Raw genomic sequence first — 14,185 nt, 5'->3', positions numbered from 1 at the left:
TAAATAAAGTAGCCAGTGATATTAATGACTTTTTAATTTTAATTACAATATGCTGCGTTGCATTGTTCTTTATCTGCTACAAACATCGACATCTAGCTTGAACTATTTTAGATAGCAATTCGCTATGGGACACACCTCACTTGCACACTCTTTCTCTCTTGTCATCGGAATTATAAGAAAATATCAAATATCGCGAACAAAATGGAGACATCGATCGCGTCTTCGGCATTTTGTATGTTGGCCTGTTTTCTCGTCTTCTCCTTCCGTAAGTATCGACCCCTTCCTGTCAGCTAATTATACAATAACGCTCCCAATATTATCATTAACATTAAGGCATTATATGCTTATAAGTTTTGTATCTCAATGTATACTCAGTTACATGGTACGCTAATGTGTCATAACACGCTGAACGCGTAAACTTACACTTAAACAGACGTGAGATCGCTCGTTATAATAGCCCAGGGTTACTTTCCAAAATTCCACTTTAAATTGAGGGAGGTTCATTAAGAATAGAACTTTTCCGAAATGCGAAATAACATGATGTTGGATGGAGTTCGTTCATTCCAAAAGTAGGGCGTGCCCAGAGAAGATTCTTACGACCTCTTTCTAAGATGTAGACAAGCATTAGAGTCTTCTGATTTTAATCTCACAGGTTATTCAAATTGATCCAGCTAGAATTCTACGAGTTCAAATTCCTTTGTTAGGTCATCTCAGATATCAGTCCCAATTTCCTTTAATGATCTTATTGTTTCACGCTCGGAATCCGATTCGACTCAATAATTTACTTTGACTTACTTTGTTCGTCATTTCGATGTTCTATAGAATTGATTAAGTGGAATTTTGGAATGCAGTCCAACTATCCTGTAACAGGGATAATTTTAACGCATGCGTTTCTAAAGAGAAAAAAAAAATAAAAGGAAAATTATGCCAAATGCACGCGCTCCTCGCGAAAATTTGGGCAAAAAAATTTTGCTTCAATATAGATTTTAAGTCATCAAAAGTGATGCACTAAAACTCTATAAAATTGTATATCTTTTTTTTTTTAACGCATGCGTTATAATTAATAAATCAATATGCGTTGGATAACGCATTTTACGATTTTTCGTATACTCTCGTAAACGAGTTTTAACGCATAAAATCACTAACATCACGTTAAGCCAATGATGCGTTTAATTAATTTACGCATATCTTCTTTGAAGTATATCTACTACTAATGGCAATCTGTCCAAATCCAATTCGGTTCGACTTAAAATTTCTCGATTACGCAATAATCTTGCAGAAATTAAAATTATAAAACTAAAGCTAACTAGCAGTAAAAAGAAACTTTCCCTAAATAGAAAAAGTTGAAAGAAACTTTATGATACAAAACACAGATAATAATAGAAAGACCAATTACTCATAATTGGCCCTTAGTTAGCTTTAGTTTGATTTTATATTCGCCGAGCCCGTTTTCCATTAATTTTATAAGTCATTTAGTATAAAATTGAATTATTACCTATAATAGGTTTCACATTTCCGTTTATTGTTTCACCTATCTCAATTTCTCATTTTACTTTTATTTAAAATTTTTTACTTTTACATTTAGTATAGGCCCGTTGCCTTAAAAAAATAAGAGCAAAGGAACGTATAGTGAGATACATTTATGCGGCTGTTCCGAAGCAATTTTGGCAGCCGACGACGAATTTCGTCACTTTCCGCTCTTTCGTCGTAAAGTCGTGTTTAGTCATAATAATTAATTCTCATGTCAAGTCATTCACAAACGAAATATACTTGAATTACACTCATTTCCTTTCAATTGTTATGCATTATTATCTTGAAAAAATACACTCGAGAAATAATACGATCAAAATGTATGGCGCGACAATTATTGTCAATTCATCTAAGGATAATGAATTGTTTTTATCCATTATTTATTGTGACAATACAAATAATCCAATGTTTGAATCTGTTAATTAATAATTAATACATTAGTTGAGAAATAAGTAATTAAAATTTTAGGACGAGAAATCGTTATATTGAATTATCCAGAAATAAATTTCGATTTTTCTCATAATAGTAAAAGAAAAAAATAATCTTAAACTGGCACTTTTTAGTGACATAACTAATATATATTTATGAATATAATTCTAATTATTTTTTGTGTATAAAATAAATACATAGAATGAAGAATTGAACCCGATACCACCGATTGCTAATCGGTCGTTCTAGGTATCAAGCCATCCTTTCAACAGTAAACTCGTGTAATTATAAATTTTGTTTATTATGGAATTATCCCTCTTTCTACGTTTAAAATTAGCTGCTTTCTAAAATAAAAAAAAAAAAATAATTATAAAAGAATATCGGAGTTCCCCATTAATTTCAGAAATGTTGTAACCGTTAAAAAAATAGGAACGCCAAAATGAAAAATCGACGGATTGATTTTCGCGACTTAAAAATTACAACTCTGGAGTTATAGCAGAATTTAAACAGTTCTGTCTGCTTTAAATACGTAACACTCTCCGTGTTGATACACGCGCCGTGTATCTGTCGTGAATATCGCTCCTCCACCCCCTTGTCGGTGAGGCTTTCGCGTCTAAATGTTTTACGATGCTACGACTGTAATCTCTGAGAACGACGACGAGTCGAGTGCAGACGCCGAACACGGAGCCGTGTTTCTTGGCCAGCTCGCTGAATTGCAGATGCATGTCGTTTTTTAATGAAGGGCAGATCGAAGACCGGGCACACCCGGCGTGTACCAGAGTGGTTAAGTGCGAATGTGTTTCGGCCCCTGAATGCACCTCGCTACCAGAGGAACACCGGCAAATACCAAGGAGGGGGTGTAAAGAACCTCCTGAGCCTGATGTCGCCCATCGCATGTCACATCCAATCACCGGCTACCGATCGATCGAAATCCGAATTGAAATACGAAAACTTTCGGACGTCTGCCGTGTCGCGGTTGCCACTGACACATATATATATATATATATATATATATATATATATATATATATATACACCACGTGAAGTCTAATATTTGTCTTTCCGTTTTAAATCTCGTTGAAAAAAGAACATCGCTCCTTTCTGTCTGTACAGTCTGTGCGATATTACGAGATCTGTCACAAGAGTAATATCTTTTAAACATTGGATGTTGACTATTGTTTTCTCGTCTCGAATTTAATCTTGGGAGAGCATTTTAGGCAGAATTCTTTTGTGAAACCTTTACCCCCCGCCCCCCCTCTAGAGATCTACGAGACTATTCGAGTTATTCGTAGAGCTTTGAGAAAAGTTAAAATAGGGATTGCAAAGTTAACTCCGAGATTTTTTCGAGTGATCTCTCTCTTTCCACTTTAAGTGATATGATTTTTTCGAAGACTAAGAACTTTAGTATTTTTTAATGTTAGAAAAATGAAATGAGAGTTGAATTTAACAATTGTTTCTGTTATGAATGATTCATTTTTTGTCCTATCTATGAAAACAACTCATTTTAATACTCTAAAAGTATCAAGATTAAATGTTATATATGAGATAATTTCTAATCGACTCCTACATTAAAATTATCCTACTTATCCAATTTTTCTTTCACTTGTAAAATACATAATAATTCGGAGATAAGTTATATTAAATATCAATTTGCTCACAGAATTTTTTTTTGCAAAGGTTTGTGTAAAACTGTAAGTGACAAAACATTTTTTTTAATTTTGATATTTTTGTAAAAACTTGCAATTTCAAATAAAAACAAATAATTTGTTAATTGTGACTCGTTTGGTTAGAACAATTTCATGTATAATTGAATAGCAGTTTAATAATTCTTGTGGAAATACCGCATATTGTATGTTGCAATATGTTAAAATTTTATTTATATAACTATTTGTATAATTTTATGCACATAATTTTCTTAATTCTTCTTAGCTGTAATCAACAATTTTGACTGTTCTTATTCCTAAATTCTTTATTTTTTATAATTAAATTAATTTACATTAATTGCAGCGATTTACATAACACATAGAAATATTTAATTTACTTACTAATAAAAGAATAATGAATTACAAAAATGACAAAACATAATATTTTTAATAAAAATTGTTGTAGAACAAATAGCAAACTAATAGTAATTATAATAATAACAATAATAGTAATGACAATGTACACAATTGAAATGACGGTACTGCAGTGAAAAATTCATTTTTATAATATTCTATAATTTCTTAACAGAAAAAGACCGACGAAATAATATAATAACAATAAAATTTACATTGATTAAATTTTATCTGACAATAAATGTAAATTGAAATTATTTAAATACGCTAATAAAGACGCTGAGCAAGTAATGCATAAATATTTCCAAATTTTGAATATAAATTCAAAATTTTAAAGCATAATTCGAGTGCCCCGTAATATAAAACTAATTAACAAAAATTAGTATATTATCATTGTTGTTATGGACAGGGACAAAATATCGAAAAATAATTTCATTAGTAATATATACCGATATCATAAAATAATACCTATCTGTTTTTATACCAACATTTTGAATATTTTTTAATAAGTATCGGTGTTAGATGTCAAATAGCGATATATATAACTAAAAAATTCATAATATAGTATACGTGTATGCATAAAATTATACAAATATTAGAATTATAACGATATTACTAAATCGATTTTGTCAAAAATTGATGTGATTTCTAATACATTCTTAATATACATTTTTTAAAAATTACAAAAGATAAAATTTTAGAGAATCTTAAAATTAATCGAATTAATTATCAATAATTACAGAAACATTACATAATTGTGCACGAATAATTAATAAAGTAACAAATCAAAAGTCGCTTGTATATGTTTACTTGAGAAAATAAATTTTCAAAGTAAGAAAAATTCTAAACATAAGTAGTGAAAATGCGAATAAAATTGTTAAATATACCTATTTATGTTAAATAATAACACACATATGAATACAAGTTATACTATATATACAGATTATAATCTAAATATTTTAGAATGATATTTACCACGTAAATAGTAGCGATAGTAAAAATAGCAAAGTCAGTTAAAAGTGAAATCTTTTTACAAAACATGTTATACTTTATGTTAAGATATGCCAAACTAAATTTTGAAATATCTTTTAAATTTAAACTACTCTTTTTATTTATAAAATAATCCTAGTATTTTAATAATGTAAAATGACTAGAAAAGTAATCTATTCTTGTTAAAAAAAAAAATCACACAATTAAGTTTTTAAAAAACAATAATTTTATAGAATTTCAAAAATTATGAGTTTAACTAGACAGATAATATTTCTTTCGTTTCTTTTGATCGTGTAATTTCTTCTTCATTCATTTTACAGTATTACATGCATATATTTACAAATATATATATATATATATATCTTAAATATATATATCTTAAATATTAATTAAAATGTGTTTGTAACTATTGATGACAAACAATAGAAATATACAACGAAGAAATTACTTGATTTTAAGAAATAAGAATATCATAAGACTTGTTTTATGTCTTTACAATTCGGCTATTAGGAACCGAGTTCTTAATACAATCCTCTAAACTTTAGATACAGGATACATGATTTATATAATTGTATATTTTAATAAAAAATAAATAAAAAAATGAGGGATACTTTATATTCAAAATATACTATATTTATACATAGATAATAAATTGCATTTTTAATTCACACGCATATAAACATGGCTATATTTTAATATACACTGTTGAAAAGTTCATGTTACAGATATCGTAAGTTTTCATTATTTACTGACAGTGAATATTGTAACTTGTAAACTTTTAATTTTATCATTTTTTTTTATTTCTTTTAAGTTTATTTCAATTTTTTTTACTTAATTTTATTTTTGATATTGACAAATAAAGCATCAAGACAATGAAATTCTATCTAATTATTTTCATACTTAAAAAATTTTTAAAATAAATATATTATAATTTTATTAAACAATGCTAAAGAGCATTCTATTATTTATAGGTTTAAATATACAAATTAAAAAAGAAGTATAGTTTTATACAAATCATTGTAAATTAAGTCAATATTCAAGATAACAAATCTCCAAAAATATTACATATTCTTTATGTGCAATTCAAGTTTAAAATTCTTTGAATTTTAAATACATTACAGTATTTATAATAATATAAAGTATTCACATATTTAAAATTTTGAACAGTTATCTTAATCTGCTTCAAAATATAATTATTTTGGCGTAAAATAATTTTTAATCTGAATTAATTCAAATTAAACATAACTTTGCGACTCTGATCACTATCGTGAAAATATTCTATCATGCAACTGTGCATCAAATAGTTAATTTCTGATCGAATATTAAACTCTTGAATACACAGTTCGGCATCTCTTTGTTCAAGTAGATTGTATAAAAAAATAATTCCTACGAAGATCTTTTCTTTTCATGTTTATTCCTGTAGCTAATATTAGATGTTATTACATATTATCAAACAATAATGTATTCTACAGAGCAATTGTTGAGCTATTATCATGAGAAAACCGAAATTTATTTCTGGATCACGACTAATACGACACTTCGATAAAATTCAAAATCAAGCGATAACAATTTGCGAACGAAAAAGCGGAACGAAAAGATTAATGCTGAATACCAGGTATTCACAGCATTCACGTATGCATGCAATATACATTCATCACGCATACAAACACGCTAGCACGTTCTCATTCTCTTTCTTACATGTATTTCCTTTTTCTTTTTAAAGTACTAGCATTCAATTAAACTAATTTGTTTATTTAGTCAGATTAAACTAATAACTTGCTTGATTATCGTCCCATGATACATCGCAGCATCAATAAATTAGACACATTTGTCGAGGCAACGTAGTTTGCAAGGGCAGGTGGGCAGGCAGTTCACGGAAATTAATCCTTGCAACAGCCACGCGAATTTTGCTGGAACACTTTCCGCGACGCATGCCAACGAATCGGACGCTGTCGTGGTTTTATTGTTAAAAGCTAGCTTGCCTGTGCTTATCGTTATGTGCGATCGATCAATGTAAGTTAAAATCAGGATAGTCCAATCACTATCCTTTCAGCTCTTTTTCGGCTTCGGATAAAAGAAGCTTACTTGTAAAAATGTAAAATATGTATTCAATTTCTTTTTGATAAAATATTGTACTACAAAATTACAAAATTATAAATTATTGTACAATTGTTATTTTGTCAATTTTTTTCAAATTATTTAATTTCAATAGGTTACATATTATAACCTTAAAGATGTAATTTAATTTCTTCTATTTCATGTATTGTGACATAAAAAAACTGAATTGAATTGTAACAAAACTCAATTATGCATATTATTTGGCTCACGTTTTTTTCATTAATTTACATGTTAATTACATCAAATTGCGAGCAGACACTCAAAAAGAAACAATGAAAAAATTACTTTCTGAAAAAAACATTTATTCATATCTATATCTGTAAAAAAAAAAATTGTAAAAAAGATTGTAAAGATTGTAAATGCAAATTAAATTTAAATTTAAGCTTATGACAATAATTTCAAACTAATTGACGAAAAATAAATATATGTTTATATTAAACAGATAACACAAAAATCTAAAAGTCCTGTTTTAAAACATAATTATTAATATAAATATTTAATGTAATAATTATTAAATATTTTAAACTCAAATAAATTTTATTTTTGTGACTATATTATATATTTGTAGTGATATTTAAAATTTTGCAACAAAAGAAAACTCGAAACATCACATTAATATACTTGATATCTTCAATTTCATTGTTTCCATTTCATTGCTCGCAGATCATCACTTTTAGCTGTAAACTCAATTAAAATTAAATATAATTCATTGCTTAAAAATTTATGCTAAAATTTATGCTTCAAAGGATTCATGAGCTAAAGATAATCGGAGAAAAAAATCTATCTTTCTCTCTCTCTCTCTCTCTCTACGTTTAATCGTTATATCAATCGATCGCATACATATTTCTTCCTATCGTATAAAAACTGAAACCACAATTATATCATAATATTTGTAAATACTTGACTAACACGATAACGGCGACCGAGTAATTAATTAATTAAACTATTGGGACATACAATAATAATATTAATATTGATCATTAATAATAATTTTGTACAATATTTTCATCCTATTTTTGTCCTCTCTCATGCTCGGCTCGTGACATGCGCTCCTATAGGCAATGATTCATATAAAACAGTATCGGTTCAACGGGTAGCAATAAGTATACTTGCGGGAAAAAACCTTCCTCTCTGAGGGTGTGCGCGCGCGTGTACTAATTTTCCGGTTTTCTCGCGCACATATAACGATATATGAACGACACGTATGAATGAATATACATTGAATTGTGAACGTGCTTGAGGCGTCTTCGAGTACGCTTTCTGTGTTCCCTCTTACACGTACTTTACTTAGAATCGTATCTTTTTTTTTTTTTTTTTGTCGCGGTATGCTTGTCGCCCCACCGGAGAGAACTGTTTCGTCGCATTTTTGCCTTCATGCCTTCGGGCGCCGAATAAAAGATGACAAAGTAAATTATTCGCTGCTGGTGTGCAGTAAAAACGAAGGAGGACGAGTTCTCCTTCGTACAGAAGTTCATTGCCGTCCTCGCTGTACTTCCCTCTGTTTATCCCGCTCTCTGTTTTCACTACAAAACAGAATTACTTCCGACGACGTGCCGATAGAAAGAGATGATATTTTCTCAAAGAGATCGAGTCGTCTTCGCATCCGTCTCTTATTATTCGATCCGTTCGCGTCGCAGATTCACGTGCTGCATTTCGCGATACGAGAGGTAGCGAAGACAAACGTCGCTGATAGCTCCCGGGTATGGTATTGAGAACCGCAGAGCTGGGCGATCAAACTTTCCCGAGTGCGAGATCGTGCATGCTTTTGATAACGTCGCACGATGCGGGACTGGCCGCTTTTGTGGGCCTAATTTTGCGATGACTGTTGGAATGCGAGGTCCAGCGAGTGAGCGGAGGGCCCGTTCGAACAAGTCATTGAAAATTGCACCAAAAAAGAAACATAATCGGCACAGGCGCAAAAGCAAACACGATTTCAAGACGCGAGACTTAAAACGGTCATACAAAGATTTCGAACGACTGACGATAATTTGGAAGACGCGAGTTTTGGACAAGTTTAAGATGATAATGTAAACAATGATGATCAACAATTAAAAATCGAAACGATTTCGCGAATCGCGTAAGAAAGCAAGATATACCTCGAAACGGAGGTCTGACGACGCGAGATGATTACTTTGTATGAAACGATGAAGATGGTGTATTATTCTCGCATTCGGTCTGCCTGCTCCGCAGTTACGGATACAATCGTTGTTCACAATACACATGCGTATACGTCGTCGTACAATATTATCAATATATCTATTTACAAATCGACGGTGACGGTGGCGTAGTCTTTAACCTAAGCGACAAACGTAAGAATAAAGAGATACTAGAGACCAGTCGTAAGATTTGTCATGCTAATAGTATAATAGTTACATATCCGATATAATCAGCATCATTGTTCATCGTCGTCATTATCGTTATTGTAACTATTACGATCAATAATCCGATAATCATTACAATGAGTAATCCGTGATAAGTATAATCCGATACATCGGTCATTACTCGTCATTCTTTCGGATTATATCGGATTATATTTACTACATGGCGGCTCTTCATGACAGTTTTAATTCGCGTTTGGAATAATTTGTGCCAATGCCCGTTTATTCACTCGCTTCTCTTAAACATTAGTTAAATACATACTATTTTCGCAAGTTATTACAGCACTTTTTTTTTTAAATCAATTAGATGTAGAGATAATTAATTTTAGTAACATGCTTTTCGTTATTAGTTTACTTAGACGTCTTTTATCCGATTCACCATAGCGCGAGTTGCAGATGCTTACCCTTTCTCCTTCGCATTCTCCACTCGATCTCTCCTCCGCAGAATTCGCAATTGTAAAGTCTACGTTTTCGAACACTGCTAAAGAGAATATTATGGCAGGGTTATCTTTGTTCTTCCTTCTGTCGTACTTCCCTCGTCGTCTCTGTCTTACTTCATATCCATCCACGATACACGCACACACCACTATACTTTATTAAATCTAGCATGCTTAGAAAATACTTGAAAAATGAGTCTATTGGAAGGTGGCTGCCCGATGTCCATCACTATTACACACGTCTCCAAATTGAATTAATTGTTTCCACAATCATCATCGATTGAGGTCACATTTCTCGTTGAGTATCGTTTTTCATCGTAGAAAATTTTTTTGCATCTTCTATTTCCTCGACTCGCTTTTTTTCCCTCTTGCTGTTCCACCATTTTTCTACTGTGATTAGATTATGAGCCAACAGCGCTGTCCACTATCAATCAACGTTGTAAATAAGTGCGACACGTCCGTATCAGCTTCCAAGCTTGATTAAGTTTATTTTTTTTACTGGCCAACTGTGAAGCGCTGTACTCTCTTCGTTTTTTCGCATAATCCTTTGCTTTCCATCTTTAACTAAGCGTCTCCGACATCTCACATAAATTGTTGTATCGCATTGCCACCATCTGGCATAATTTTATTCACCATACACACGCATCGTCAGTAAAGTGAATGATTAAAAATAAAAAAGAAAAGAGAATCGCATAATATATACACGCATTTTTGCCAATGCGAAAGTACCGAAATCGTCGTTGCTCGGTACAATTTTTTAATAATTAATAAATGTACAATAATTCTATCCGGGGATAAAGTACACGCAACATAAAACAACAATATCACCTAAATTTAGAAATCTAAATTTAGAAATGTTTCTTTCTAAATTTCATTAAAGTCCCCTTCTTTTCATTCTGCCTCTCAACCTTGCTGCAATCGCAATTAAACTTATCGACGATAATAATAACGACGATGAGGATTGCAGTCGTTGTGACTTGTCCTGATAAGAGCACCACGAGTTGTTATTAGTACAGTATTTCGGCGCCGCTCCCTCAGCGCGTTTTCTCGTGGTGCTAGGCGTGTCTCAACGCGTCGTCGCATGACGCATGTCAGTCTGTTGAACATCGTGCGCTTGATTAACGGAGACGCGCGGCTAAGGAGTTGCTGTCCTTGGTGGCATGCGAGGGGATAGCGGACGGTCGCCTGTGCGTCATAGTGGCAACGTTGTAGCACGGTGATGTTCGCAGTCATAATCGTGGTGGCATCTTGAGGAGATTCACTCAATGGTTACCTTCTGTCCCGATACAGAAGATAAGTCTTCATCGTTTGCGGTAGGTTCAGCTCATTGATCTTCTCTTCTAATCTATGTTTACCGATTCGTTGTCGAATCACTCTTCGACATAGATCCATGAGAGGCAGAGGTTCAGCTGTCAAGAAGAAGACAAACATTTAATTAAAAGAAAATAACAACACTAACAACAGAACTGCAATATACTGTAAGATACTGCAATAAAATTTAACAGATATCTTATATGTTTTAATCTCTTATTGTTTTAATAAGTTCTGATGTAAGTTCATTAAATAAATATTTAAGGAACAGACAAAAAAAATTTGGTTTTCAAAATTGAAACATCTTCGTGAAATGATGATAAATCTTTTCAAAATAATTATTACAATTATCTGCTTACGATCAAGTCCGCCGATGTATTTCATCGTGATCTCACAATGTCCCCAAACGGCAGACACAATAGGATGCAATTTTCTTCCTTTGAGCCCTCTAAACGCTACTCCAAGATACTGACCATCTACCACGAATGCTAATGTACCTTCGTCCATATCAAGAACCACTGTGGAGAAAAATTGCATTACAATTAGTTTAAACTAATACTCATATTCGTAAAGAAAATCTGCCTCTGGTACACAACACACTTTGATAATTCATAATTATATGATAATTCTTAATTATATAGGAGCCTTACCCAGAAATTTATCAGGAACAATGAATGTTTCGTCGGACTTGAGAAGGGCTGGATACGTTACGCCATTATTATTTCTCGAATCATGATAGAGTTTATTTCTACCAAGATCCCAACCCCAACTGAGTTCGTTGTTTCCGACTAAACTCTGATAGCCGACACTATGTAAAGGAGCATCCGCTGTCGCGACTCCTACCACGGCGTGCGTACCCCGTTGCCTCGTGCTCCAATAAAGTTCCCATACATGCATACCCTTGGTGTACCCCACTTTCCCTCGTATGCAATCTGTGCTTTGCGCGACAGGATGTCGATGAAACGTTAACTTATCGTCCTCCTAAAAAAAAATAAAAAAATAAAAAAAATATTATATTTTATTTGTAAAAATTTTAAATGCTGAAATTGGACAAGTATGATTTATCTTTGTTATGATCTCACTCAGTCATAGGACAGCTATAGAATAGCTACTGACATTGAGAGATAATCAGTTCTGGACAAATTTTTATGACTACATTCCGTCAAATTATCTGACTAGCTGCTATCATGATCCCTCGTATCTATTACAATAAACATTTTAAGCACTCTGTGGTGCTCTATCCATGTAGTATATATTTTTAAATTTTGTGTCTACGATGCTCTAGAAATTGGTCCGAGATTTTGGACAAAAAGAGAATTAAATAATTTTATTTAATTTCATTGAATAATTTGACTAATTGATTAATGTGATTGATAAATTCTCTTTCCATTTGAGATTCTAGTATCGCGGATACAAAGTTTTAGGATCTATTCAGACAAATTTGCATAGCTACATAAATTATAGGGTGACACCAGTTTGACCATGTCCCGATTGACCACTAGCCACTCACAGGGGCCAGCGTCTAGAATTTTTCCACTATTCAAGCGTTGTGAGTGGCTAGTAGTCAATCGGGACGTGGTCAAACGGGTGTCATTCTAAATTATATGTATAAAAAAATTGCAATCACGTTTCTATCATAAAATCGGTATCAGACTAAAGACAAAGATTAAGATTAGATTGGAATTTAATCAATCAGAAAAAATCATCAATCTTAAATTTAATGAACTTTATTCGGATTAAGCCCAGCTGCACCAATATTATTTTGGCTTTATTTATTTAGTGTCTATCTTTATTTATATAGAAAGAAAGATAAAGACAGATATATATTTAAATTTTGTTTAAATTGTTAAAGCCAAAATAACGTTGATGCAATCAGGTCTTATTAAAATTCCAATTTCAATTTCAGTCATGATTTCAATCTCTAATTTGGTAGGGGTATACACGGCAAAACGCGATAGATAATTTTAGATAATTTTCTTTATGCATATGATTATGCAGTTATGCAAATTTCTCTAGATATAGATCTTCATCTAGGAATTTCTCAAATGGCGACATCTCGATTCACAAATAATACTTGACTGCACTCGGATATCATTTTATCCTTGTCTAACATTCGATGAACAAGGATAAAACATTGAGCTATATAGTATGGAATGAGCCAGCCCTATAATAAACTATAGAAAATCGCAGCAGGAGAAAAGGATGGGCATACTAAGATTGGAATCTTTATCTCTTTTCAAAAGTATACTACCTTATGGTAGTAGAATAACATTAACCAATCAGGGAATCTCTTGACAAAGAGAGCGATTCCAACTTGCACATTGACACACTCCCACTCCTTGAAGGTTCACTCCGATATACTATATAGTCAATAGGATGTTATGTGAACTATAGATTTTCTATAATTTGGCAACAGGAATGGAGAATTTTAGAAATAAAGAAAATCCCTAGAGGGTAGAGGTATTCATAGAAGATGAAGTTAAAATCAAAATGGTGTGATATATTGGTAAGTATTGACTCTTTGTCCTGAAATTCATCCAGTTCTGGAATTTCTCAATTCTTTTTTACTTCTTATTTATTTCTTAAAATTTTTTATTTTATTATAGAATTTATAGAAAGTTTTTCTTTTTTATTTATTTATTTCTTTCTATTGTTTTTTTCTAGGAAAAAGGAATAATTCCAATCGGAGTCCATTTTGAATAATTTCATAATACATATCCCTTGGCTTTGTGATAAAATTTGTTATTTCTTGTAAGATTTTTGTGTCAGTCTTGTGTAAAATTTTTGTGTCAGTGCCCTCGGAGGAACTGAAGTCTTGTTTATCCGTGTGATAGTGATTGGGGTTGTGATAATGAATTTTTCCGTGTAAAATTCCAAAGTTTGTCTTTTTCTGGAGGTGGAGTTGATTTTGAAATTGTTTTTGAAAGTGAATACT

The 14,185-nt window shown here is 31.8% G+C and overlaps 1 protein-coding gene across 5 annotated transcripts in view; it reads right to left on the bottom strand.

The window, feature by feature from the left end:
* Positions 1–19: 19 nt before the first annotated feature.
* Positions 20–14,185, bottom strand: part of LOC105427769 (uncharacterized) — a 138,512-nt gene continuing 124,346 nt past the window's right edge. For all 5 annotated transcript variants that reach the window (XM_089083771.1, XM_089083772.1, XM_089083773.1 and 2 more), the window contains 3 exons: positions 11,901–12,231; positions 11,610–11,768; positions 20–11,348 (listed from right to left, as the gene is read on the bottom strand). In XM_089083771.1, the coding sequence (XP_088939897.1) occupies positions 11,209–11,348; positions 11,610–11,768; positions 11,901–12,231 (630 nt within the window). In that variant the 3' untranslated portion in view covers positions 20–11,208. The remainder of the gene's footprint in view (positions 11,349–11,609; positions 11,769–11,900; positions 12,232–14,185) is intronic.

This window comes from Pogonomyrmex barbatus, unplaced genomic scaffold (genome assembly GCF_055798465.1).
Source record: "Pogonomyrmex barbatus isolate J1 unplaced genomic scaffold, ASM5579846v1 scaffold8, whole genome shotgun sequence".
Taxonomy (NCBI): Eukaryota; Metazoa; Arthropoda; class Insecta; order Hymenoptera; family Formicidae; genus Pogonomyrmex; species Pogonomyrmex barbatus.
The sequence above is the reverse complement of the archived record's forward strand: the minus strand, read 5'-3'. Positions and strand labels throughout refer to the sequence as shown.